This window comes from Coregonus clupeaformis, chromosome 18 (assembly GCF_020615455.1).
Source record: "Coregonus clupeaformis isolate EN_2021a chromosome 18, ASM2061545v1, whole genome shotgun sequence".
Lineage (NCBI taxonomy): Eukaryota > Metazoa > Chordata > Actinopteri > Salmoniformes > Salmonidae > Coregonus > Coregonus clupeaformis.
The window spans coordinates 46,957,122-46,984,597 of NC_059209.1; the positions used below are offsets into that span (position 1 = coordinate 46,957,122).

Consider the following 27,476-nt stretch of genomic DNA (forward strand, 5'->3'; position numbering starts at 1 on the left):
AAAAAAAGACAGCTCAAGAGGTATGCTTAGATATGCAGAAAAATAATAAGCATAATGATTATGGCTCTAGATTGCAGGAAAAAGCTGTTTCAGGTGTCCAATTTACAGACAGGGGGCGTAGCTCCACTCCAGACCACCACCGAGCCATAAAGCACTTTGTGCCCCCTCAGATTTTGGGTGTGCATGACGCCCCTGCACATCCCCATGAGCTACACTTACATTCTGACCATATGATGCTGCTTCTAGAGAAAACACCTCCAAAGACAAATGTAATTGTCTATTCTCTTTAACCATATCAGTCCCGAGACCCCAGCAAAAATCGGCTTTTCATTTATCTGCATGTCCAGCCCTTATATTCAGCCTCACAATAAAGTGTTTTACCATTTGACATAAACAGTTGCATTCATGAGTTTTATTGACAAATGTAAATAAAAAAAATAAGGTCCGCCAAAGCAAAAACCTGATAAAAATGTACACTGCTCAAAAAAATAAAGGGAACACTTAAACAACACAATGTAACTCCAAGTCAATCACACTTCTGTGAAATCAAACTGTCCACTTAGGAAGCAACACTGATTGACAATAGATTTCACATGCTGTTGTGCAAATGGAATAGACAACAGGTGGAAATTATAGGCAATTAGCAAGACAAACCCAATAAAGGACTGGTTTTGCAGGTGGTGACCACAGACCACTTCTCAGTTCCTACGCTTCCTGGCTGATGTTTTGGTCACTTTTGAATGCTGCCGGTGCTTTCACTCTAGTGGTAGCATGAGACGGAGTCTACAACCCACACAAGTGGCTCAGGTAGTGCAACTCATCCAGGATGGCACATCAATGCGAGCTGTGGCAAGAAGATTTGCCGTGTCTGTCAGCGTAGTGTCCAGAGCATGGAGGCGCTACCAGGAGACAGGCCAGTACATCAGGAGACGTGGAGGAGGCCGTAGGAGGGCAACAACCCAGCAGCAGGACTGCTACCGCCGCCTTTGTGCAAGGAGGAGCAGGAGGAGCACTGCCAGAGCCCTGCAAAATGACCTCCAGCAGGCCACAAATGTGCATGTGTCTGCTCAAACGGTCAGAAACAGACTCCATGAGGGTGGTATGAGGGCACGACGTCCACAGGTGAGGGTTGTGCTTACAGCCCAACACCGTGCAGGACGTTTGGCATTTGTCAGAGAACACCAAGATTGGCAAATTCGCCACTGGCGCCCTGTGCTCTTCACAGATGAAAGCAGGTTCACACTGAGCACATGTGACAGACGTGACAGAGTCTGGAGACGCTGTGGAGAACGTTCTGCTGCCTGCAACATCCTCCAGCATGACCGGTTTGGAGGTGGGTCAGTCATGGTGTGGGGTGGCATTTCTTTGGGGGGCCGCACAGCCCTCCATGTGCTCGCCAGAGGTAGCCTGACTGCCATTAGGTACCGAGATGAGATCCTCAGACCCCTTGTGAGACCATATGCTGGTGCGGTTGGCCCTGGGTTCCTCCTAATGCAAGACAATGCTAGACCTCATGTGGCTGGAGTGTGTCAGCAGTTCCTGCAAGAGGAAGGCATTGATGCTATGGACTGGCCCGCCTGTTCCCCAGACCTGAATCCAATTGAGCACATCTGGGACATCATGTCTCGCTCCATCCACCAACGCCACGTTGCACCACAGACTGTCCAGGAGTTGGCGGATGCTTTAGTCCAGGTCTGGGAGGAGATCCCTCAGGAGACCATCCGCCACCTCATCAGGAGCATGCCCAGGCGTTGTAGGGAGGTCATACAGGCACGTGGAGGCCACACACACTACTGAGCCTCATTTTGACTTGTTTTAAGGACATTACATCAAAGTTGGATCAGCCTGTAGTGTGGTTTTCCACTTTAATTTTGAGGGTGACTCCAAATCCAGACCTCCATGGGTTGATAAATTTGATTTCCATTGATAATTTTTGTGTGATTTTGTTGTCAGCACATTCAACTATGTAAAGAAAAAATAATTTAATAAGATTATTTCATTCATTCAGATCTAGGATGTGTTGTTTAAGTGTTCCCTTTATTTTTTTGAGCAGTATATTTATATGAATGCTGTAAGTACAGAAATAGTTTGCTCACTGGGAAATGAATATGACAACTGTCTGGAGTTTGGAGTTTGTGACAGCAACTATGTGAGCTTATTACAGCATTATAGACATAATGTCCTGTGATTTCCTACGTAGAAGAACCCCTTAATGGCTCTTGTGTAGCTTGTGAGCATCATAGAGCAAAACATGTGCTTGTTCTTCTCAGCTTTTCATAGATAGCTTTTAAAAGTTTATAGCTCAAACCATTCGGACTCTACAGAAAAAAGAACCGTCCCCGGGCCGCTTCGGGATCCGCCCTTGTCTCACAAACACCACTCTAGCTCAGCCCCTGTTAATCACACAAACTTGGTATCTACAGATGCCGAAGAAATACTCAAATCTAATGGTACAACCCAGAAGTCTTTAGCTCAAACTCACAATGTTTAAAAGGGGTTAGAAGTCCAAAACACACGTTACGGTGGGACAGTGTTTCCTTACATTTTACATTTTAGTCATTTAGCAGACGCTCTTATCCAGAGCGACTTACAGTTAGTAAGTGCATACATTTTCATACTGGCCCCCCGTGGGAAACGAACCCACAACCCTGGCATTGCAAGCGCCATGCTCTACCAACTGAGCTACAGGGGACTATGTAAAACTGGGAAATATCTGTTCTAGGTATACTGTTACAGTCAGTTCTGTGTGAACCTCTTTCGACACTATTGACAATGACACTATTGTGTATCAGTCTGTGGAAATGTTTAGTGGAGTGCATGGGCTGATCTGATTAATGGATAAATAGATTTACAGTATATTAGGAGAGAAAAGCTGCATTATTTATTAATCAGATCCCTCACCTAGCACCTCCAGTTTGACCTCCATGGTGTCCTGTCCAGCAGTGTTCTTGGCCACACAGCTGTAGGTGCCCTGGTCAGTGTGGCTGGCCCTGTGGATCCTGAGGGCTGCAGTGTCCCTCGCCCCGACAGGACGTCCGTTCTGGAACCAGCTGATCTCAGGGCTGGGCTCCCCCTGAACCACACACGGCAGAACCACCGTCTGGCCTATCAGCGCCTTCAGCAGGGACGGCGCTGCCTGGATCTTGGGCTTAACTGGGAAAGAAACAAACAAGGTTTGTGTCTCATGATATCTATTAGATGCATGTGAAGTGAAACAGGTTCTCAGATCTCAAGTTCACATAGCACCTACAAAGTGAGAATCCATAACGAGATACCTTGTATATGTAAATTGTAGTTGAGGGACACGTTGCCTGCTGGGTTTTCTGCAGAGCAGGTGTAAAGTTTACTATCAATCGGTCGGACATCAGTGATCTTCAGAGAGCCAGAAGGCAGCACGGTGAACCTGGTCATGGAGAGAGGTCAGAGGTCAGGCTGGGGATAACACTGTTACTCACAGTGGAGTCACACTGGAAATCTGCAACCCTGTTTGCGTTTCTGTGAATATGTGTGAGTGTGTGAGTGTGTGAGTGTGTGAGTGTGTGCATGCTGTACATGCCTGTGTAGTTCTGGCTTTTGTAATACCGTTCATATTGCATAATAGTAACTGAACTTCTCAACTGAACTGAAATCATATGTAAAAATGTATGCACGCATGACTGTAAGTCGCTTTGGATAAAAGCGTTTGCTAAATGGCATAATATTATTATTATTATTATTATTATTATTATTATTATTATTATTATTATTATTAAATCCCCAGCAGAACTATACCCAGCTGCAGAAATTGATAATTTGCACAAATGTAAACAGTGCTCTGAGATTGTTACGGATACAGGTATCCTGTGTTCTTGTGTGTTTCTCTCCTTCTGCCCTAATCACAGGTGTCCTGTATGTTCCTGATTGGTGGTCGTGGAGGTGTCTGCTGATTGGACCAATCAGTGAACATTCCTGTGCATTGCACCACCTGTTACTCGTTTGTTAAATCACACATTCCATTATATAAAAACCAGTCTTGTGTTTGTTGAGAGAGAGAGACTTTTTCCATATGTGAGTATGGACACGGTGGTGTCCTGTGTGAATTGTGTACTCACTAAGTTGTTGGTTACCCTATTGGTAACTTTATTAGAATATATTTCTTTACCTGAGTGTGGATACTGTTGTATCCTGTGTGGTGTGTACGTATATAATTGCTGATTACCCTGTTTGGTAGCTTTGTGTGTTTCTGGGAAAAGGGGAGTTTAAGCTAGTTGCCCTTGGGCGTACATTACCCGTAGAGAAGAACTCTGTCTATAAACACTAGTTAGACCTGAGCGGACCACCCACTGTATTTTTTGTATGGTAGCAGTAGCCTAGCGGTTCTTGAGGCAGGCAAGATCAGTTTAGGGGTTTTACACTATTGTTTCATTTCTTGGGTCCTGCTCAGCCCTTTTTCCCAAACCCTTACCGTGTGTTCAGCAATAAACACTTTGTGTTTGACGGTAGTTCATGGTTGTTGTGTCATTTTTGGTTCTCACTGTTCCCTGCCACACTTATAATTTACATGAATTTATGTTACGGGTCTCATGTCCATCCACCCTAGATGTTTAGAGCCACGGGGTTCGTAACATAAAGTGGGGGTTCGTCCGGGATCTATCCCATGCTACTCATGCAAATTAGTAAGTGTCTGGTTCAGTGTTGAGCTTGGCAGCTGTCCTACCTGTTTTTTTTGTGTGTTCAGTAGTCGACGGCTCGTGTTGCTAGTAGGATGGCTACTTTTGATTTGGAGGCATTTTTGGAAAACCCTACGTGGGGGGTTTTTGAGAATTGCCGTAGAGTGGATCTACAGGTTTTGGCTGACCACTTTTCTGTACCCATACCGAGGGGTTTAGTGAAAGCAGAAGTTAGGGAAGTAGTGCTAGCGATATTGTTAAACGAGCGAGTGCTTGAGTTACCGCCGCCTGAGTCTGCTGCTCCTGTAGGGGATGTGGTTGCTGTTCCTGTAAGCCCATCAGTGTCTGAGGACGAGGCTAAGGCTCCAGCCACATTGCCCCGTTATGACCCACTCTCCCCACTGACTGACAGTGATGCCAGGATCGATGTCCGCTCGACACGGCTCCAAATGGAGGCGGAAGAGCGGGCACAAATCAGGCAAGACAAGCTGGAGATGCGTAAGCTAGAGGCAGAACTGGAGACGCGTAAAATGGAAATGGAGATGCGTAAGATGGAACTGGAGGTGCGTAAAATGGAACTAGAGGCAGAAACAGCGAGGTTAGTCTCTGCTAATACTATGCCTGCTAGTGAGCCATCCTCACCAGTTGTGTCATCTGCTACGTTTGATATTAGTAGACAGATCACCTTGGTACCTGTGTTCAGGGAGTCAGAGGTTGATTCCTATTTCAGTGTGTTTGAACGTATAGCGGTAGCATTGAAATGGCCCGAAGAGGTATGGTGCCTATTACTTCAGTGTAAACTAACAGGTAAAGCCCAAGAGGTTCTGGCAGCGCTACCTCTTGAAGACAGTTTGAATTATGACGTGGTCAAAGCTACTGTTCTTCGTGCCTATGAGCTTGTTCCTGAGGCATATCGACAGAGATTTAGGTCTCATAAAAAGTCTCCTACTCAGACTTATGTGGAGTTTGCTAGAGACAAAGGAAATCTGTTTGACAAATGGCACAGTGCTAGTAAAGTAACTGATTTTAACTCTCTACGGGAGTTAATCTTGTTAGAAGAGTTTAAAAAATTGCTTACCCGAACGCATTGTAGTTTATCTGAACGAACAGAAAGTATCCTCACTGTCGGAAGCGTCTGTATTGGCAGACGAGTTTGTGTTGACGCATAAGAGCGTGTTTTCGGCTCGTACGGAGAGCAGGGCTGCGGAGTTGCTAACTTTTAGTCCTAGTCGACCAGCAGTACATCCAGCACGCCCAAAAGATGTGCGTCACTGTTTCTATTGTCATAAGGTGGGACATATGGTTAATGATTGCTTTCTGCTAAAACGCAAACCGGGGATGCCTCAGCACGCCAGGCCGCCAACGGGTGTTGGGCTGATTCGTATGGTTGTAAGGCCGGAATCAAGACAGAAGCCTCATAGTGAATGTGGTTTGAAAGTCCCTGTCCCAGATCACAGTTATGAACCGTTCATTTTTGAGGGGTTTGTTTCTATATCAGATGACGGCGTCTCAGCGTCCAGTTAGAATCCTCAGAGATACTGGTGCGGCGCAGTCGTTCATACTATCTGATGTGTTGCCCTTGTCTAATAATACATATTGTGGTTCCAATGTGTTAGTACAAGGAATTGAAATGGGATTTGTCCCAGTGCCATTGCACTTTGTGAACGTACACTCTGAGTTAGTCAGTGGATTGTTCAGAGTTGGCGTACGTCCTATGTTGCCAGTAAAAGGTGTGACATTTATAATGGGCAACGATATTGCCAGAGGAAAGGTGATACCCGTATTGGAGGTATTGGATAAAAGTGACCAGTCTCTCTCCGAGGAGCTGGCACAGGGTTATCCAGATGTGTTCCCCGCTTGTGCTGTCACACGTGCTCAAGCCACGACAAGTGGGTGAAGTGATAGATTTGTCGAACACGATTCTATTCAGAGAGTGTGACCCAGAGGATAGTTCGGGTGCTACCTCTGGTAAGCTGGTGCAGTCTAACCAACAGCCCAGAGAAAGGAAGAAGGATGTGGAACTTGTTGCTGAAGCAATACAGTTACCAGTTACTCGTGAGCAGCTGATCGCTAACCAACAGGTTGACATTAGCCTGGCTAAATGTTTTTCTAGTGTTGTCTCAGAGGACGAGCTAAAGAAGTGTCACGGTTCAGACAGACGACAAGAGGACCACAATTGCGTCACACCAGAAAGTTTATTTAAACTTAAGGGGAAAGGGATGTAGGGAGTGAGTGAAGGCTCCAGGGGTTATCCCGTCCGATGTGCTGGATCTGTGCCTCCCCCCAGTGGCAGCGATGCGTCCGATGACGCCGGTGGTTGGTGGTCCAGAAGTCCTGGGGGAGGAAACACAGACACAACGGGGCGGAATGAAACCAGGCAGCAGTACAGTTCAAGGGAAATCCAAAATACGTAGTAGCAAGGCAGAAGGCTGGTCAGAGTTACCGGGATTGAAGAGTAGTCAGGAGTCGTAATGGCAGAAGCAGGTCTGGATCTCCTGAGGCAGAAGAGTATCCAAGAACCAGGCAGGTCCGGGGTCACAAAACCAGGGTGAGCCAGAAGCGCGAGCAAACAGGTTCCGGGTGTGAGCTTTGCAGACGATCTGACCCCGGAGAGCTGAAAGACAGGGCCTAAAATACTGGGAGAGGTTAGTGGGTAATGCAGCGCAGCTGGCAGAGTAATTAGAGCCGAGCAGAGCAGGGACAGGTGGAGCTAGTTAGGCTGAGTAGAGAGAGGGAGGTGAGCAGAGTGGAAGATAGTGGAAACAAATTAAGGTGGTAACCCGGTGGAGTGAGAGGGCTCATGACAGAACCCCCCAAGGGACGGCCCCAGAAGTCCCAAGAGCAACACCACGCCGGGCGGGAGGAGGGAGCCGGAGGAGGGCTAGAACTCCTCCGAACGGTCCGAGTGAACGTCCTCATCCTCGGAGGAAGCCGGAGGGCCGTGGTCGGGAGATGGGACAGGTCCCGAGACAGGATCAGGCACAGGACAGGAAGCCGAGCGGGCCGGACGGTTAGGGGACCCCTCTGGGGCGGCCCCTACGGATTGCAGGTTGATCAGGATGCCGTTGGTGGAAAGCGGTGATGAGAGTCCTATCCACAATCCGACTAGCTGGCACCCAGGTCCTTTCCTCAGGTCCATAGCCCTCCCAGTCAATGAGGTACTGGAGACCCCTACCCCTCCGTCTGGACCGAAGCAGGCGGCGGACGGTGTAAACCAGACCACCATCGACGAGCCGTGGAGGAGGAGGACCAGGCGCAGCAGGGACCAGCGGACTCTCATGGATGGGCTTAATCTTAGACACATGGAAAGTGGGGTGCACCCTCAGGGAATTAGGCAGTTGGAGCCGGACAGCAGTTGGGCTAATCACTCTTATGATAGGGAATGGGCCAATGAACCGAGGTGCCAGCTTCTGCGACTCCACCCTGAGTGGCAGGTTCTTCGATGACAACCACACCCTTTGACCAACATGGTAGGTGGGAGCAGGAATTCTCCGACGGTTGGCCCCGGTAGTGTAGCTGGCAACGGACCTGAGGAGTGTGGCTCGGGCTTGTGACCAGGTGCGGCGACATCGACGGGCAAAAGCAAGTGCAGATGGGCAAGTAACCTCCTCCTCCTGGCTGGCAAATAGAGGAGGCTGGTATCCATAAACACATTGGAAAGGGGACATACCGATGGCAGAGCAGGTCAGAGAATTGTGTGCGTACTCCACCCATGTCAATTGCTGCGACCAGGAGTGGGGGTTGCGTGAAGTCATGCATCGCAGCGCCTTCTCGAGCTCCTGATTAGCCCGCTCTGACTGCCCATTGGATTGGGGATGGAATCCGGAAGTCAGACTGACTGTGGCTCCCAGCAGGTGACAGAACTCCTTCCAAAAAGCGGAGAGAATTGTGGACCACGGTCAGAAACAACATCCCTTGGCAGTCCGTGGATCCGGAAGACGTGTTCCAGGACCACCTGGGCGGTCTCCTTGGCGGTTGGGAGCTTGGGGAGGGGAATGAAGTGTGCCATCTTGCTGAAACGGTCAACGATGGTGAGAATGACGGTCATGCCACTTGAAGGGGGCAGCCCCGTGACAAAGTCAAGGGCGATGTGAGACCAGGACGTCTGGGCACAGGCAGGGGCTGCAGCAATCCGGCTGGGGGCTGGCAGGACGACTTGTGTTGGTTGCAGATGGGGCAGGCTTGGACGAATTCCCGTACATCCTTCCTCAGAGAGGGCCACCAGAACCTCTGGGCGAGCAGGTTGTAAGTGCGGGTGGAGCCAGGGTGACAAGCTAGGCGGGAGTCATGTCCCCACTGAATGACCTGGGACCTCAGGTCTTCGGGGACAAAAAGGCGGTCAGCTGGGCACGTGCTGGGACCTGGCTGGTTACGGAGAGCCTCCAGCACCTGTTCCTCAACAGCCCAGGTCAGAGCTGCAACGATGCAGGGACTTGGCAGAATCGACACAGGGTCCTTGGAGGGTCAGGAGCGGAGTTAGTAGGTACTGGCCGAGGGGGTAGTGCGGCGGCAAGCAGGCAGGTTCGGTGGCAGTCCTCTCCCACTCCCTGATCACCCCGGTCACCCAGTCGAGCTGAGGGTTGTGCCGGCGGAGCCATGGGTAACCCAGGATGAGGGGTTGGCCTGGAGAGGGGAGCAGGTGAAACTGGATAGTTTCTTGATGGTTTCCGGACAGACCCATCGAGACCGGGGGCCGTGACATGAGTGACCGATCCGAGTAAGTGTCCGTCCAGTGCCCGGGCAGGAATAGGAGGTGTCAAACGGAGGTTCTCAAGTCCCAGTTGGCGTGCCAGCTTGATGTCCATTATGTTGGCTTCGGCGCCAGAATCCACCAGAGCAGCCAGGGTGTGAGTTGAGTCAGGGAGGCGGAGGTGAACTTGCAGCAGGGGTTTGCGGTCGGAGGACTGGATGGTCATTGAACTCAACCGGACTCCCCTATGCCCGGTGAGCTTCGGCCCTTTAAAGGGCAGGTTACCACACGATGTCCATCACCTCCACAATAGAGGCAGAGGTTTGAGGTGAAGCGTCGCTGGCGCTCTGCAGGAGTGAGAGAGGCTCGCCCAATCTCCATAGGCTCAGACTGATCAAGCTGAACTGGGTGAGTGGCAGTAGATGACAGGAGCCCAGTCGGATCTCTCCGAATGCCGGTAGTAGGTGGACCTTGGCGCCCCCCTCTCACGACGACGGGTCTGTATCCTTCTGTCGATCCTGACAGTCAGTGCGATGGCTTCATCAAGAGTGGAAGGCAGTTCATGGGAGACCAACTCGTCCTTGATATAGTCAGCCAAACTATGGAAGAACGCGTCCACCAACGATGGTGTGTTCCAAGAACTTCGTCTAGCCAGGGTTCGGAAGTCGATGGAATGGTCTGCGACTGTACGTCTGCCTTGCCGAATACTGAACAGTTCACGAGACGCCTCTGCGGTTGGTGAATCCAGGTCAAACACCTTCAGCATCTCCTCGGCAAACCGGTCGAAGGTTGCACATGCGGGGGGTTTGACGCTCGAACTCTGCTGTTCCCCAGAGTCGAGCTCGGCCCGTCAGGTGAGTGATGGCATACCCAACTTTAGCCCCCTCCGTGGCGAAGGTCCTTGGCTGCAAGGAGAACTGAAGTCGGCAGCTAGTCAGGAATGGCCGGACCTGGGTTGAATCGCCGTTGAACCGCTCGGGGTTTCCAATCTTGGGTTCCCGGAGCAGCGGCTGCAATGACCGGGGCAGGTAACTCGGGGGCAGGGCTGGTGGGCAGACTGGCTGGGGTCAGGTTGGTGAGGAGTTGAATGATCATGGCGAGTTGTTGTTGCTGCTGCTGGGACTGCTGCTGGTGCTGCTGGAACTGCTGATGCTGTTGGTGGCCGACCTGAAGCAGAGAGGTGATGTCGCCGCTCATGCGGCCTAGCTCTCTCTCAGTGTGTTCCAGGCGTAGCATGGCGGTGGGTTGCTCAGGTTCTTCGAGTTTCCATGTCGGGGGAAGTGTGCGCTGAGTCCATGATGGTCAGATCGTACTGTCACGGTTCAGACAGACGACAAGAGGACCACAATTGCGTCACACCAGAAAGTTTATTTAAACTTAAGGGGAAAGGGATGTAGGGAGTGAGTGAAGGCTCCAGGGGTTATCCCGTCCGATGTGCTGGATCTGTGCCTCCCCCCAGTGGCAGCGATGCGTCCGATGACGCCGGTGGTTGGTGGTCCAGAAGTCCTGGGGGGGGGAGGAAACACAGACACAACGGGGCGGAATGAAACCAGGCAGCAGTACAGTTCAAGGGAAATCCAAAATACGTAGTAGCAAGGCAGAAGGCTGGTCAGAGTTACCGGGATTGAAGAGTAGTCAGGAGTCGTAATGGCAGAAGCAGGTCTGGATCTCCTGAGGCAGAAGAGTATCCAAGAACCAGGCAGGTCCGGGGTCACAAAACCAGGGTGAGCCAGAAGCGCGAGCAAACAGGTTCCGGGTGTGAGCTTTGCAGACGATCTGACCCCGGGAGAGCTGAAAGACAGGGCCTAAAATACTGGGAGAGGTTAGTGGGTAATGCAGCGCAGCTGGCAGAGTAATTAGAGCCGAGCAGAGCAGGGACAGGTGGAGCTAGTTAGGCTGAGTAGAGAGAGGGAGGTGAGCAGAGTGGAAGATAGTGGAAACAAATTAAGGTGGTAACCCGGTGGAGTGAGAGGGCTCATGACAAGAAGAAAAACATGGCATACTTCATTGATGGTAATCTCCTCATGCGTAAATGGACATCCCATGTTGACGCTGGCGGAGATTGGAATGCTGTTTACCAAATAGTGATTCCTACAGCCTTTCGACAAAATGTTTTATCCCTCGCTCATGATCACCAGTGGTCCGGACATCTGGGAGTCACCAAGACTTATGATCGAGTTTTGCGACATTTCTTTTGGCCTGGCTTAAAACAAAGATGTGGCTCAGTTCTGTCGGACTTGCCACACCTGTCAAGTAGTTGGGAAACCGAACCAGGTTATTTTCCCCGCGCCTCTTTGTCCCATACCGGCCATAGGTGAACCATTCGAACATGTGATGGTTGATTGTGTTGGACCATTACCAAAAACAAAATCTGGTAACCAGTTTATGTTGACAATTATGTGTGTGGCCGCCAGGTACCCAGAGGCCATTCCTCTGCGAAGAGGGGGTTGGATAATGTGTTGGCAGATGCTTTGTCTCGTGTTTGATGATCTAGGTTTTTTTTTGTTATCCCGCAGGATGATTATTGAATTTTGGGTGTTGTGATAGTACGTGTGTCGCAAACCATTTTGGTTTGCTCTTTTAAGGGTGGGAGTGTTACGGATACAGGTATCCTGTGTTTTTGTGTGTTTCTCTCCTTCTGCCCTAATCACAGGTGTCCTGTATGTTCCTGATTGGTGGTCGTTGAGGTGTCTGCTGATTGGACCAATCAGTGAACATTCCTGTTAATTGCACCACCTGTTATTCGTTTGTTCAATCACACATCCCATTTTATAAAACCAGTCACTTGTGTTTGTTGTTAGAGAGAGAGAGGACTTTTTGCCATATGTGAGTATGGACACGGTGGTGTCCTGTGTGTTGTGTACGCACTAAGTTGTTGGTTACCCTGTTGGTAACATTATTAGAATATATTTCTTTACCTGAGTGTGGATACTGTTGTATCCTGTGTACTTATTTAATTGCTGATTACCCTGTTTAGTAGCTTTGTGTGTTTTTGGGAAAAGGGGAGTTTAAGCTAGTTGCCCTTGGGCGTACATTACCCGTAGGAAGAAATCTGTCTATAAACACCAGTTAGACCTGAGCGGACCACCCACTGTATTTTTGTATGGTAGCAGTAGCCTAGCGGTTCTTCAGGCAGGCTAGATCAGTTTAGGGGGTTTTTACACTATTGTTTCATTTCTTGGGTCCTGCTCAGCCCCTTTTTCCCAAACCTTTACCGTGTGTTTAGCAATAAACCATTTAAGTTTGACGGTAGCTCATGGTGGTTGTGTCATTTTTTGGTTCTCACTGTTCCAGGTCACACTTATAATTTGCATAATTTATGTTCACGGGTCTCATGTCCATCCACCCTAGACGTTTAGAGCCACGGGGTTCGTAACAGAGATGTATAAGTGTGTCTGCTAAGCAACTAAAATTATATCAATAACATGTTCGGAAATGATCTGGAACCACAAATAGCCCTATATTTCAACACTGCACATGTGCCTGTAACACTCTGCCTCCCTACTGCTTCAAACCCAACCAGTAGCATACATCATAGAAACTGAATGACTGGCTCAGCAGCGGTCAGTCTCTACTGAGACATAAAGCAGTTCTAAGTCACCTTAGTAGAGACCAGGGAGCTGAGCACAAACTGGAGACATGGACCCAACATACAGCCTCATCTGTATACACAGGCTGACAGGGACAAATTGGGCTTATCAGAGAGGCCTGAGTGCAGCTCCCCTAGCCTCCCCCGACTGACCCACTGTGGGCTAGCGCTCCTCTACTCTCCAGCTGTGCTAGCTCTCTCTCTCTCTCTCTCTCTCTCTCTCTCTTTCTCTATCGTTCTCTGTCTGCAGCACTGGGGCCTGTGGTGGAGGTGGTGGAGAAGAACAGGGCTACGGCAGCAGACACTCAGAACACCCACTGACTGAGTTATTCCAACAATCAGTGCCTCCCTGCTCACACCGGCTGGGCCAAACGATGGGGGGCAGATAGACTCCTGGATGGAGAGAATGCGTCTGTCCGCTCCAGTGGCTGAAGGCTGAAGGGGTTGTTGGTGGAAGTGTGTTATTCTCATCAGACAGCCAGGGCTGGTAAAGAGTAAGGAGTCGACATGCTCTTTTATGGCAGGAGATCCACAGGGGACCCAAACGCCAAACAGGCTCGACTTTTTTCTCTTCTTCTGTCAGTGTTCTCCTTCTTCCCGTCAGCACACCTCTCCCCTCTCCTCCCTCCCCCTCTCCCTCTCCCCTCTCCTCCCTCCCCCTGTCCCTCTCTCCTTCCTGGCCCCACATGATCATCCTCATTCTACCACTATCACAGCTTTCAACACTGTCACACAGTTCCTTCAGAGACATAGGGACTGGTCATGGCCAGTGGGTTTCACTGTCATCCCTAGTCTGTGCTCTACAGACAGACACGGCCAGACAGTGAAGTCTGTGCCGAGTGACCACAGATTCAGGGATGAGAGAGTAATGTGTAACTAGATGTTCTTCCTCAGAGAAGCTGTTCCATACGACTGCACACACACACACACTCCTCACACACACACACACACACAAACAGCCCCTGCGCCAGGCTGCTGCTTCTGCTGCTTCAAAAGGCACCACTAAATTAGCTCCAACCGTTAACATCTGCTTTGGAGAGCAGCCGGATTCAATCAGCGTCCCTTGTAAGGTTGGTCAGTTAAGTCAGAGGTAAGGTAATCACCTTGGTATGGTGAGAAACTTGTCCTTTATTGCCTATTTACCATTTCACTGCATTGTTGCTACATTCTTATGTTACCATTGCAGGAAGATGGGTCTTCCTCTTACCAGGCAGTGACTGGAGGGATGGGCTGGCCGTTCCTGCTGCCCATGTGACCAGAGGAGAGGGACTGCCCTGGACCTCACAAGGGAGGATGACCTCAGAGCCCACCCTCGGCAGCCATATTCACCGTGTTCTCCTCACCGCTCACACCTACGATCTTAGGCTTGGCTGGGGGAAAGGGAAACATTATATTTTTACAGAGCCAGGTCTGCTCTTTTAAGCATTCAACTTTTTTCTAATCTAAACATGTCAAATGCCTTATGATTTTCTTTTACACAGTACATCCTCTATCAATGAAAAACTTTGGAGAGAGGCCATTGACATCACGCACTGGACAGTCTTTGCTGTAAGTTAATGTGCAGCCCTTACTGTTGACGCTAAGCTGGATCTCACGGCTGGTGTAGCCCACTGCACTTGTGGCTGTGCAAATGTATATGCCTGCATCTTCTGCAGTGGGGTTGAGGATATGGAGGAAGCCATCAGGGTCTGACTGGGGAGAGGACCTGTCCCTGGGCAGGGGCTCCCTTCCCTGGGGAAGAGCAGGCAGAGTGAGGCCGGATACACACTCAACAGCACTGGGACATATAACTAGGCCAAAGGTTCAAAGCCCAAATTCACTTCTGATGCCTGCTATAATTACAGAGCCGAGCCCCCTTCCCAAACTAAACTCTCTCTCTCTCTCTCTCTCTCTCTCTCTCTCTCTCTCTCTCTCTCTCTCTCTCTCTCTCTCTCTCTCTCTCTCTCTCTCTCTCTCTCTCTCTCTCTCTCTCTCTCTCTCTCTCTCTCTCTCTCTCTCTCTCTCTCAGACACACACACACACACAGTACTACTTTTGAACACAAGATGGCTTTTGCAGACTCACTATCATCTGACAAGTATATAAATTTACTTGACTCTAGTGTATTAATCTGAGAATGTATGGAACGAGGCTATGAATAAACATTCCTTGACACAGGCAGCCTTATAATATATAGACAAGTGTTACATTAGTTTAGAGTTATTTACATGATGTTAGTGGCCATTAATCTTAAAATGGATGGGCTGTGATTGCAATCCCCACTAGATTCCCTTGTGCTATATTATGCGATTTGTCAAAGGCCATTTGTCACACGTGAAATGAAGCCAAAACCATCATTAAATAAAAAACAGCTTCAGAGCAGAAAGCATAGCATCCTACCTTGGACCAGACAACAGTTGGCTTGGGAACGCCGCTGGACTCACATGACAGGGTGATGGCCATGCCCTCGTTGGCTATGTAGTGGTATGGACCAGCGCTGATCTCTGGGGGCACTGGGAAAGTAGGTCACAAGTACAGCAGTCTACTGAGCATGGACAACAAGTGGAGCAGAATTATCACTGGACTCAAAGCATCACCCAGCTTCATTACAACTTGTTGATGAACCCTAATCTGGATGCCTGTCATTATTGTCTATGGACAAAATGACTTCATCAAAGCATGCAGTATATGAAACACTCTCTCAACTATAACACTGCAGGGTGCTCCAAGTTACAAGTTGCTCAAGATGTTGTTTTCCCCATACCTAATAGTCAGCACATTCATAAGCTCATTAGATGGCCCATGACAATAGAGGATCTGCTATAGCCCTTTGACCATTCTGTAAAACGTATCTCCTCTCACCATGGACTTCCAGGCTGACTGATGTGTTGACCGACCTGGCCACGTTCACCGCAGTGCAAACATACGTCCCAGCATCCTCTTGGAGTGCCCTCTCTATGTACAGGCTGCCATCACTCCTCAGGAACTTCCTGCCACTCCAGTTGCAGCTAGGGAACAGCAATGGATAATGTTAGGCAATGATAAACACACATTCAGAAAGGTAGTAATGTAGGATTATTCAGGACAGGTCATCCTCACTTGGTTTCCATTGTGTGTCCAGTGTCTCTCTGGCAGGGGTATTCCATCCAATAGCATGCAGGGGTATGCTCGGGGACTGACCAATCCCAGTGGTGATGACTGGGGCACCATGTGCCAAAAGAGGGGGCTCTGTTGGACAAAACGGGGGGGGGATATCATTACATGAGCAGACAGACCGAAATACAAAGCAGCAGCTGAAAAAATAATGTAGGATCAAACTTAAACTATTATGGGGAGAGGCAGCAATGGATACTGGTGTTATCTGTCAGCAGAGAAAGATAAGACTTAACACAAACACTAGTTCATACCAGTCCACTGACACTGACTCTGGCCTCAGTCCTGATGGTTCCAAACTGATTCTTGGCCTCACAGACATACAGGCCTTCATCATCCAACCAGACATCTGTGGACAGACACAGTCACTCTGAGAATACTGTTATCATGATCAAATAAATACAGATTCCACTGTATAGGATGGCATCTCCATGCAAATCTCAGTATGAGACAGGTTACATGTGCAAGTACTGTATTAAGAATTGACAAGTGCATACTAGCTAAACATCATTTTCATTCTAAGTTTTCATCAACTATGTCTCAATCGTCTACTGGCATTCTCTTGGTTTATTTATAATGTCATTAGGGTTTATAAAACCTTTTTTCAATACAATTAGCCACAATGTAGTACAGCTGCCTATACAATATGTCCTAAACAGTATATTTTACTTAGACCACATGATGACAGATGAAAACATGATTCAATTGCCAGTGTCTAAATGGCTGATGTCAACTCATGTGAAGAGTAAACAGTGAAAATGAAGTTGTCCAATATGTAGCCTACATATCTGACACATTAATAAAGAGGCTACTGGACTCTCTTTTAAACAACGCCACGTAAAGATAGAAACATCTGCTGCCATTTAAGCAAATCAGTCAGTATGTACACACATATGGGCCCAGTGATGAAGTCCACTTCTCCATGCAAATATTACTGTTTCTCCCTCCCCAACAAAAAATAACCTAGCCTATAAACATTTAGGATCTGAGCTGTGGATAGATATACCAACCACGCTCTCTCTCTTTCTCTTTCTCTCTCTCTCTCTTCTCTCTGTCTCCCTCCCTCCCTCCCTCCCTCCTCTCTGGCCAAGGCTAAAGTCATGGTCCAAAAATATGTTATATCCACATTATACAGTTGAACTTGACTCACCCCTGACTTGACATAAAAGTCTCTGTCAATTCTCTAAGGCCCTCCAAGCGCTCAGTTCCCCTCACTGGGGGAGAAAGGGGAGATGCTCTGTTCATTCAGCAGTGCCAGCTGTATCCTGTTACGCTCACTCTCTGTCATGAACCCTGCGTCCTGAGTCTGTTCCTGCCTGTGTTGCCGTTTTTCTGCTCTGTATCTCCTGTTTCCCGAAGGTGCCTGAACGCACCCTGTCCGGTTGCCGGGCGACGTTGCTAGGCGGGTGATCTCTCGATTACCCGCACCTGCTTCTCATCAGCTTCGGCACACCTGGTCCTGATCATCACCCCTTCATAAGCTCTGACCTGACATCCATTCCCTGCCGGATCATTAGCCATAAACAGTATGTTTTGCCAGCGTATCAGCCTCTGAGTACTAGCGTTAGTTTTGTTGTTTTTGCACCTTGTTGACCTGCCTTGTACTTACCTCCGTTTTTTTCTGTCTACAGTCATTCTCCCGGAACCTTCACCCAACCCCTGCCGTGCCATCAGTTCATCTGCCACTTCACCACCACCTACTCATCTCCGCACACCCGCTCCGTCTCCTGGACTATTCTGCATCTTTTATCTGTAAATAAACACTCACATTCGTTCAACTCACCTTGTCCTGATCTGCTTCTGGGTTCGGTCTTAGAGAACCGTGACAGAACGATCCGGCCATAAATGAACCCAGCGGACCCCTGGACTCTGTTCGCCATGCCATTACCCATCAGGAGATGATGTTGGGACAACACAACACGGCGCTACAGGAGATAGCGTTATCGGTTTCTGAACTTTTCTACCAGTCTGACGAAGATCCAGGCTCAGCTCAGTTTGCGGTGGAGAATCCACCACCGGTTCTCACCTCTCCTCGCCTGCCGCTTCTGGAGCTGTGCCCTTCAGTGAGCCCAAGGTTCCGACGCCTGAGAAGTATGAAGGGGATTTGGGAAGATGCCGTTCCTTTCTTATGCAGTGTGGATTAGTGTTCGATCTACAGCCCCACTCTTACGCCACAGACAAGGCTAGGGATAGCCTTTGTTATTGAATTGTTGCGTAGTAGAGCCCTGAGTGGGCTTCAGCCGTATGGGAACGACAGGACACCTGCATGGCGTCATACCAGCAGTTCACGGCAGAGATGAGGAAGCTGTTTGACCATCCAGTCCGAGGTAAGGACGCAGCTAAGCGCCTGTTTTCTCTTGCCAAGGAACTCGCAGCGTTGCCGACTCCGTAGTCGAATTCAGGACATTGGCTGTGGAGAGTGGGTGGAATGAGGAGTCACTGCAAGAAGCCTTTTACCAGGGCTGTCGGAGCAACTCAAGGATGAGTTGATCTCTATCCGAGCCTAGTGACCTGGACAGTTTGGTAGCTTTGTCTATTCGGGTGGATAACAGAGTTCGCGAGAGAAGGAGGGAGAAGCAATGGGGCCCGTCCAATCAATCCGCTTCTCAGTTTCAGTCGGGTCAGGAGGTGGACCAGAATGCGTCGATCATTGTCCACCACACGGGATTAGTGGAGAGGTCCTGCCTCCAGATTCTGAACCCATGCAAGTGGGGCGGCACGGAGTTAACCAAGGAGGAGCGCCAACATAGACGTAAGACCAACCGCTGCCTCTATGTGGTAGTTCGGGACATTACATCTCCACTTGTACCCAGCGGCCGTCAAACTGCTCGGCTCGCTAAAGTTGGGAGGACTTTTAGTGAGCCAGTTTCAACCTCTCAATACCCCTGTCAGACCCCGTTTCCCGGCTACCCTCATGAACAGGAATCAGAGTTTAGCGATTAACGCTTTCCTCGATTCAGGTGCCCGATGGAAGCTTTATTGATGCCGACGTGGTGGAACAGCTGGGGCTTTCCAAGGACGATTACCGGAAGCCATTGAGCTCTACCACTCTGAACGGCAGTAGTCTGTGCACGTATCACGATGAGGACTGAACCGGTTAAGATGCTGTTGTCAGGGAATCATTCTGAGGTTATCTCATTCTTCATTCTGCCTTCTTCCCATGTTCCTCTGGTCCTTGGATACCCCTGGCTGAAAGAATACAATCCCACGTTCGATTGGGTGACTGGCAAGGTAACTAGTTGGAGCATTGATTGTCATGCTAACTGCCTCAAGACTGCCTGTTCCCATTCTGTTCCCAGTCAGGTGATTGAGGCTAACCCCCCAGATTTGTCCCTGGTTCCCGAGACATATCACGATTTGGGGAAGTGTTCAGTAAGCAGAGGGCTCTGTCACTCCCTCCCCACCGACCATACGATGTGCCATAAAACCTGTTCCCTGGAGCTGCCTATCCCAGGGACGGTTATACAGCATCTCCCGACCTGAACGTGAGGCTTTGGAGACCTACACAAAGGAGTCCCTAGCTGCTGGTCTCATTCGTCCTCGTCATCACCCCTGGGGGCAGGATTCTTCTTTTGTGAGTAAAAAGGATGGCTCTCTTCGACCTTGTATTGATTATCGGGGGTTGAATGATATCACGGTCAAGAACAAGTATCCCCTGCCCTTGATGAGCTCTGCTTTCGACTCCTTACAGGGTGCTACTGTGTTCACTCAAGCTGGACCTACGCAGTCGTATCATCTGGTCCGGATCAGAGAGGGGGACGAGTGGTTGACTGGTTTCAATACACCGATGGGTCATTTCGGTATCAGGTGATGCCTGCCTTGGACGGACCAATGCCCCAGCAGTGTTCCAGAGTATGGTGAATGACGTCCTGAGAGATATGATCGGTCTTTTTGTGTTCGTTTACCTGGATGACATTCTTATCTTCTCGAAGGAGCCTTTCCAGCCACGTCCAGCATGTCAAGCAGGTTCTGCAGCGAATGCTGGAGAATCGCCTGTTTGTGAAGGCCGAGGAAGTGTGAATTTCACGCCCACACTACATCCTTCCTCGGGTACATCATCTCCAGGGGAGAGATTAGGATGGACCAAGAGAAGGTTAGGCGGTTCTGGATTGGGCCCAGCCCGGTACGAGATTGCAGCTCCAGAGGTTTCTGGGGTTTGCGAATTTCTATCGGCGATTTATCCGTGATTACAGCCGTGTGGCCGCTCCTTTAACTGCCCTGACTTCTAGTACCAGAACCTTCAGTTGAATCCTGAGGCGGACTCGAGCATTTCTGGATTTGAAGAGGCGATTGCACCAACGCTCCGATTCTCTCTCAACCTGACACTGCCCGTCAGTTTGTCGTTGAAGTGGATGCGTCTGATGGCGCCATCCTGTCTCAGCGATGCTCCACTGACGGTAAACTCCATCCCTGCGCCTACTACTCTTGTCGTCTACGGAGAGGAACTACGATGTGGGTAACCGGGAGCTTCTCGCGGTGAAACTTGCCTTGGAGGAGTGGCGCCACTGGTTGGAGGGGGCGGAGCAACCATTTGTTGTCTGGACTGACCACAAGAATCTTGCTTACGTGCAATCGGTTAAACGCCTCAACTCCCGTCAGGCCAGGTGGTCGTTGTTTTTGGACGCTTTAATTTTTTCCCTTGACGTTCCGACCGGGGTCTAAGAACGGCAAGGCGGACGCCATCTGTCCCAGATGTTCTCCAAGACGGAGGAGAGTGGGGGCCAAGACTGAGACGATTCTTCCCCAGAACCTTGTCGTGGAGCCAAGTATGTGGAGGATTGAGGAGGAGGTTATGGCGGCGCCTTCGGACGCAGCCCGGCCCCGGTAACGGTCCACCCGGTCGGTTGTTTGTGCCTGAGTCGGTTCGTTCGGCTGTCCTCCAATGGTCCCACGCCAGCAAGATGGCTTGTCGCCCTGGCGTGGCTCGGACGATGGCGCTTCTACGCAGACGATTTTGGTGGCCTGCCATGGGAGAAGATACTCGGAGGTTTGTTGCTGCCTGTCCAGTTTGTGCGCAGAACAAGAGTGCCAATCGGCCCAGCTCTGGACTTCTTCACCCCTACCGATCCCCCGGCGACCATGGTCGCATCTGGCTCTGGACTTTGTCACTGGGTTGCCCTCTTCTGAGGGGAACACGGTCATTCTGACTATTGTGGACCGATTCAGCAAGTTCGCCCCACTTTGTGCCCATCTCCAAGCTTCCCTCTGCCTCTGAGACGCCCAAGATCCTGGTTAGGAGGTTTTCAGGGTCCACGGATTTCCCAGTGACATAGTTTCCGACCGTGGCCCTCAGTTCACCTCTGCTGTCTGGAAATCCTTCTGTTTGGCCATTGGAGCTACAGTCAGTCTTACATCTGGATTTCACCCCCAATCTAATGGACAGGCGGAGAGAGCCAACCAGAAGATGGAATCCACGCTGCGCTGCCTTGTTTCCTCCAACCCCACCTCTTGGGCCTCTCAGTTGCCTTGGGTTGAGTATGCTCACAATACTCTCCCTACTTCTGCCACTGGGATGTCCCCTTCCAGTGCCTATACGGCTACCAACCCCCTTGTTTCCTTCTCAGGAGAAAGATCTCTCGGTTCCCTCTGTCCAGGCCCACATTTGTCGTGCCACACGGACCTGGCATCGGGCCAGAAAGGCCCTCCTTAGGAGTTTCTGACCGGTATCAGCTCCAGGGCGAACGTCGCCAGTATTCCAGCCCCCCGCTTATGCAATCGGAGATGGGGTCTGGTTGGCTACACTCGAGACCTTCCTCTCGGACTGAGTCAAGGAAACTGTCGCCGAGGTTCATTGGTCTCAGTGGTGATGAGAGGTGATTAATCCTGTTGTGGTTCGACTCTGGTTGCCTAGTACGCTCAGAGTCCATCCACCTTCCATGTCTCCTGCCTCAAGCCTGTTCTCCTCAGCCCTCTGTTGCCCCCTCCTCCTCCTCGGATGATCGGAGGAGGTCCTGTCTACACGGTGCGCCGCATCATGGATTCCAGGACGGCGGGGCCGGTTTCCCAGTATCTCGTGGACTGGGAGGGGCATGGTCCTGAGGAGAGAGTTGATTCCTCGCGTCGATCCTTGATGCTGACCTCCTTCTGTGACTTCTACCGCCTCCATCCTGGCGCTCCGGGTAGTCCGCCGGTGGCGTTCGTCAGGGAGGGGGTACTGTCATGAACCCTGCGTCCTGAGTCTGTTCCTGCCTGTGTTGCCGTTTTTCTGCTCTGTATCTCCTGTTTCGAAGGTGCCTGAACGCACCCTGTCCGGTTGCCGGGCGACGTTGCTAGGCTGGATGATCTCTGATTACCCGCGACCTGCTTCTCATCAGCTTCGGCACACCTGGTCCTGATCATCACCCCTTCACCAAGCTCTGACCTGACATCCATTCCCTGCCGGATCGGTTAGCCATAAACAGTATGTTTTGCCAGCGTATCAGCCTCTGAGTACTAGCGCTAGTTTTGTTGTTTTTTTGCACCTTGTTGACCTGCCTTGTACTTACCTCTGTTTTTTTCTGTCTACAGTCATTCTCCCGGAACCTTCACCCAACCCCCTGCCGTGCCATCAGTTCATCTGCCACTTCACCACCACCTACTCATCTCCGCCACCACTCCGTCTCCTGGACTATTCTGCATCTTTTATCTGTAAATAAACACTCACATTCGTTCAACTCACCTTGTCCTGGTCTGCTTCTGGGTTCGGTCTAGAGAACCGTGACACTCTCTTAAGAAAACGTTTACTGAATCTGATCTGAGGGGCTCCACCTCTTATATTTATGAACCCAAAGAATGTCAGCCATGCCAGTCACACACTTGGTGCCAATGGAGGGCTGTGGTCTCTTTGGTGCCTGCTGTTTTGGTAAGGAACTCATTATGGGGATAGTGTAATAGTGTAAAGAAGAATAGTGGGAAAGGGACATATGACTCACCCTGGATCAGGAGATGCCCTGTTTCTAGTTGCACCGTGCCACCGCTGCTGTCTGCTTTAGTGATGATCGGTCTCCCATCCTTTCGACGCCAGGTAACTGTAGGCGACGGGAAACCACGGGCGACACAGGGCAGCGTGACATTCTCCCCCACATCCACTGTCATGTCATCTGGGGGTTCTGAGAATAGAGGGGCCGCTGTGGGAGAAAGAGTGGGAGATCAGCATGAAGTTCTCTATAATCAAATACAGTGTTTAAAAAGGACATAGATCTACTCTGTTCAAAATATATAAATAGTCTATTACACCTACATGGTTTAGATAAAGGATGCAATGCCTTACCATTATTACTGGTTATCTGAAAGTGGCATTAATTCAGTAAGGCTAAAATGGCTGCCCTCACCTCCGACCTCCAGAATAACAGTAGCAGACGAGGTTCCAGCAGGGTTACTGGCCACACAGCTGTACTCCCCCAGCATCCATCTCCTGCACCCCTCGGATCTGCAGCGCTCCCACGATGCACGTCCTGCTCAGCAAAAGGAACTGAGCCCACCTGTAGATCACCTGAGAAATTACAAGAAAATGACACACAGACACAGTGATTCTTTGTTTAATGCAAATATCAACCTAATGAATGTCATTTATCATAACAGATTACACAAGTGATTAGACATAATCCTATCTAGTGTACTATTGACAACGTATCACACAAGTGATCAGTGTTTTACCTTTGGACCATTTGACCAGAGGTAGAGGAATGCCTGTGGCTCGGCACTCCAGAGTTGCATCACCTCCAACTGCCACCATCACAACCGGTTTCACCACCCAGATACTGGGTTCCTCTGTATGGAGGAAGGGTGAACCAAGATAAAACTTAAATAATAAACATGATCAAAACATTTGTATTATCTACCAAATCAGCAGACATGCTCACAATGCTATATGTGATCAGAATAGCAAATTAATGTGAATTTAATTCAGTCAATTGACTGGGCAGTGGCCCAGACAGGAGATAAAAATAGAAGTATCGCTGCCTGTCATTTCACACGCCTTGTACGTCTGCAGAGACGTGACAGAGACAGGCGCTACAGGAGCCGAGAGAAAGAGACAGTTGAAAGGATGAGATGATGCATCCTGCCAGAGCCAGGTTGATGGTGTCTTGACAGATCAGTGTTGTTAAAAATGACACTCCCAGACAGTGAGTATAATACAAGCACACCCCCGGGAGAAGCTGCCATGGTCCATCAGTGCTGTACCCCTCTGTCAAGCACTCAATGACAGCAAGGCTAAAAATACATCCTGAGGACTGTCAACCCTGCCAACACAGGGAAGCTATAACCCGGATATATGCCACTGTCAATCTAAACTCTCCTCACAGCTAGACAACATAGCCCAAACACGATGGATCAGGGAGACATTCATTCATAACAGCACTCAACAAAGTTTTCTCACAGAAACCATAAAAAAGTGACCCTACTCTGAACTCTGAAAATGTATGCCTGGGGTAAAAGTGGTAAAGAACTAGTCTTTAAATGGAAAGCCCACATCATAGCCTTTATAGCGCTGTCTCACTCAACCTAGAATAGGACTGGGACTGATAGACATCTCTACCCACCTGCATAATTGAGAGACACAGTCTGAGTGGCGGTTCCAGCCTCGTTGGTCGCCAGGCAAGAGTAGTTCCCAGCATCCTCGGGAGGGCATCTCTGATTGTTAGGCCTCCATGGTTGGATATAGTCATCCTGTATTATGTAAGACAGACATCAGTCATGGGAATTCATGTTTGTTGATTTAGATGATTACAAATAAAGATGTCTTCGTGAAATTCATCACTAGATGTCCAAGGAACATTTTGGATCGCTTGAGGCATATCTCTTTTGAAAATGTATTTATTGGCAGCCATATAATGTAAATGTACCAAAAATCTGGAATAATATAGTTTTGTGGTTAGCTGTAACTGTAAAATGAAGCAAACGAGATGTGACATTTATATATTCATAGTAGGCTGTTAAAATAGAATCAAACAACTCTCTGTAGCTGCTGCCGTGTAGGTGTTGAGTGGGCTGAGAGTTCCTTTACCTTGGCCGATTAGTGAGGAACATGTTTCCATGACTCCAGAAGAGCTGGGGAGGGGGGGAGCCGGACGCTGTGCAGACGAGGCGGACCTCAGACCCCCTGGAGAAGGCTTGGCTCTGGGGGGCTGACTACCACAGAAGGGGCCTCTGCAGAGAGACAGAGAGGGTCCATAGGAAAGATCTGATGACTCATGTCCAAGTCATGGCTGTATGAGTAATAATTTATTACATGCAGAGCTGATCATGGCTAAGCAGTGGTAACCTCTGCTAGTCTGGGGCAGAGCATGATTAACCGGGAGGGCCTGACGTCATGATCACAGTGGATCACAGTCAGAGACATGTTTCAAATTTGTTCATCGTTTTCAAACACATTATAAGCCTCTGAGCCCATGTCCATCATAGAAGCCACAATTTTCAACTTGCATCAATTGGGCTGATTTGAAACATGTTGTGACTGGGAGCGTTTCTGGAGAAGTGGATAAGTCATGCTACTAAGGCAGTAATGGAAAGCAGATGCCAGAGGCCTGGAAAAAGCTATGGAGGAGGCCCTTGTGTGTTAAGTGTTTAAAACAGATGATCGGTTACGGTGTGGTTGAGGTGCGGTGAGCTACAGTACCTGGGACGAGCAGCCACACTGTGACTCGCTGTCTCCGTTGGCATTGGTGGCCACACACTGGTACTGGCCAGCGTCCTGGGGGCTGCACCCCACTGATCTCCAGGAAGGAGTTGGGCAGGACCCTGACCCTCCCCGGAGGCGGCCAGGATAGTGAGGCCTGCCCGCTGCCCAGGTCAGGTTGTGGCGCGATGGAGCCCTCCACCTGGCAGGCCAGCACAGCCACAGCACCCACAGTAGAGCTCACGTTCACTGGGGCCTTCAGCACCGGAGGAGGCTCTGTCTCATGGGAAACACAGAGTCAACACAGTGTGACAAACAACACATTATCAGCAGGCACTAAACAGTTCAGTTTACAGTCAATGTAAACATTTGGAATTACATGTTTTGTATCAAAGTGGTATTTATATCAGCAATATATAAATAAGATAAGTATTTTGGAAAGCTTTGACAACATTAGCTAAGTGATCTGTGTGTGTGTGTGTGTGTGTGTGTGTGTGCGGGTGTGTGTGTGTTCTGACATACCTCTCACGGTCAGCTGTGTGAATGCTCTTCCCAGTCCTGCGCTGCTCTGAGCGATGCACTCATACGGACCCTCATCCTTACCTGAGGCATGTGGAATTTCCCATGATGCTTTGCCAGAGAACCTGAGACACATGAACAGATAGCTGACAGGTGAGTGATGATGGGAACAGGATACTGTCTTACACCACTGACAAATTAGCCTCTCTGGCACAGAGACACAGTGAATACCTCTCTGCCAGAGGTCGGCATTATTTCATGTATGTAATTCAAAACAGAGTGTCAGAACAGTATAGTCCCGTGTAGCTCAGTTGGTAGAGCATGGCGCTTGCAACGCCGGGGTTGTGGGTTTGTTTCATGTATGTAATTCAAAACAGAGTGTCAGAACAGTATAGTCCCGTGTAGCTCAGTTGGTAGAGCATGGCGCTTGCAACGCCAGGTTGTGGGTTTGTTTGACCCACGGGGACCAGTATATATAATGTATGCACTCACTAACTGTAAAGTCGCTTGGATAAGAGTGTTATGCAATGACAAAAAAAAAACAGTGAGAGATTTTTTTGCTTTGTTCATTTTCCAAGATGGCACAATCGAACGCGTAATGTACACAAAATCCACTGTGTAGAACGTTCCTCGATTGATGCACCAATAAAAGGCAACAGAGTCTAACGGGCACTAATGAACCTTGCAGAGCTGGTGACCCAAACGTGCACTTTGTCATACCCCATGACCCAATTAGGCTGTTTTACAGCGTGGTATTGAGTGCATATGGCTATTTCATCCAAAAGCGAGGGCAAGTCATGTTATAGTGTGTCCAACAAACAGAACAGACGAAGACTCACTGGAACAACTCCTCCTCCCAACAGCCACTCCACCCTGGTGAACCCCAGCCTATAGGGAACGCCGCTTCTCACCGAACACCAATCATAGCGGGTGTATATAAACCGCTCACCACCTTGGGCATGCCCCTGCGCTTGGGGGGATCTTTGTCATGACAAAAAAAGAGAGGAGGGAAGAGGGTCACACAAAGGACTAGGTATGTCTGTGAGACATTATGGTGGAGACTGAGGAGAGGTTCACCTGGGATGATGTTTGTAGGAGAACTGGACAACCCCTGGAAGCGGTATTCTTCCTCTATCCTTCCCTGTCACCTTGAGGAAGAAGCTTGGGGAAGGGGAGTGCAATTTCTGGGACATTCCAGAGTCCTAAGCTGCCCCTGTCAGAGGGCAGAGGCACGGGGAGGGTGCGTAAGGAGCGCCCTGAACCTGAAACTAACTCCATGTGACTCAGCTGACCTGGGGC

At 49.6% G+C, this 27,476-nt stretch overlaps 1 protein-coding gene across 1 annotated transcript in view; it reads right to left on the reverse strand.

Annotated features, from left to right (window-relative positions):
• LOC121550655 (hemicentin-1-like) overlaps window positions 1–27,476 on the reverse strand; it is a 90,428-nt gene that overhangs the window by 45,849 nt on the left and 17,103 nt on the right. Inside the window, 24 exon segments of the mRNA XM_045226986.1 lie at window positions 2,902–3,153; window positions 3,276–3,403; window positions 14,136–14,202; window positions 14,239–14,298; window positions 14,500–14,659; window positions 15,308–15,420; window positions 15,770–15,915; window positions 16,122–16,135; window positions 16,315–16,409; window positions 22,972–23,166; window positions 23,371–23,440; window positions 23,442–23,481; window positions 23,483–23,531; window positions 23,696–23,809; window positions 24,583–24,622; window positions 24,670–24,709; window positions 25,047–25,167; window positions 25,659–25,934; window positions 26,181–26,302; window positions 27,039–27,096; window positions 27,099–27,158; window positions 27,255–27,309; window positions 27,311–27,358; window positions 27,360–27,475. Of these exon segments, the coding sequence (XP_045082921.1) occupies window positions 2,902–3,153; window positions 3,276–3,403; window positions 14,136–14,202; window positions 14,239–14,298; window positions 14,500–14,659; window positions 15,308–15,420; window positions 15,770–15,915; window positions 16,122–16,135; window positions 16,315–16,409; window positions 22,972–23,166; window positions 23,371–23,440; window positions 23,442–23,481; window positions 23,483–23,531; window positions 23,696–23,809; window positions 24,583–24,622; window positions 24,670–24,709; window positions 25,047–25,167; window positions 25,659–25,934; window positions 26,181–26,302; window positions 27,039–27,096; window positions 27,099–27,158; window positions 27,255–27,309; window positions 27,311–27,358; window positions 27,360–27,475 (2,439 nt within the window).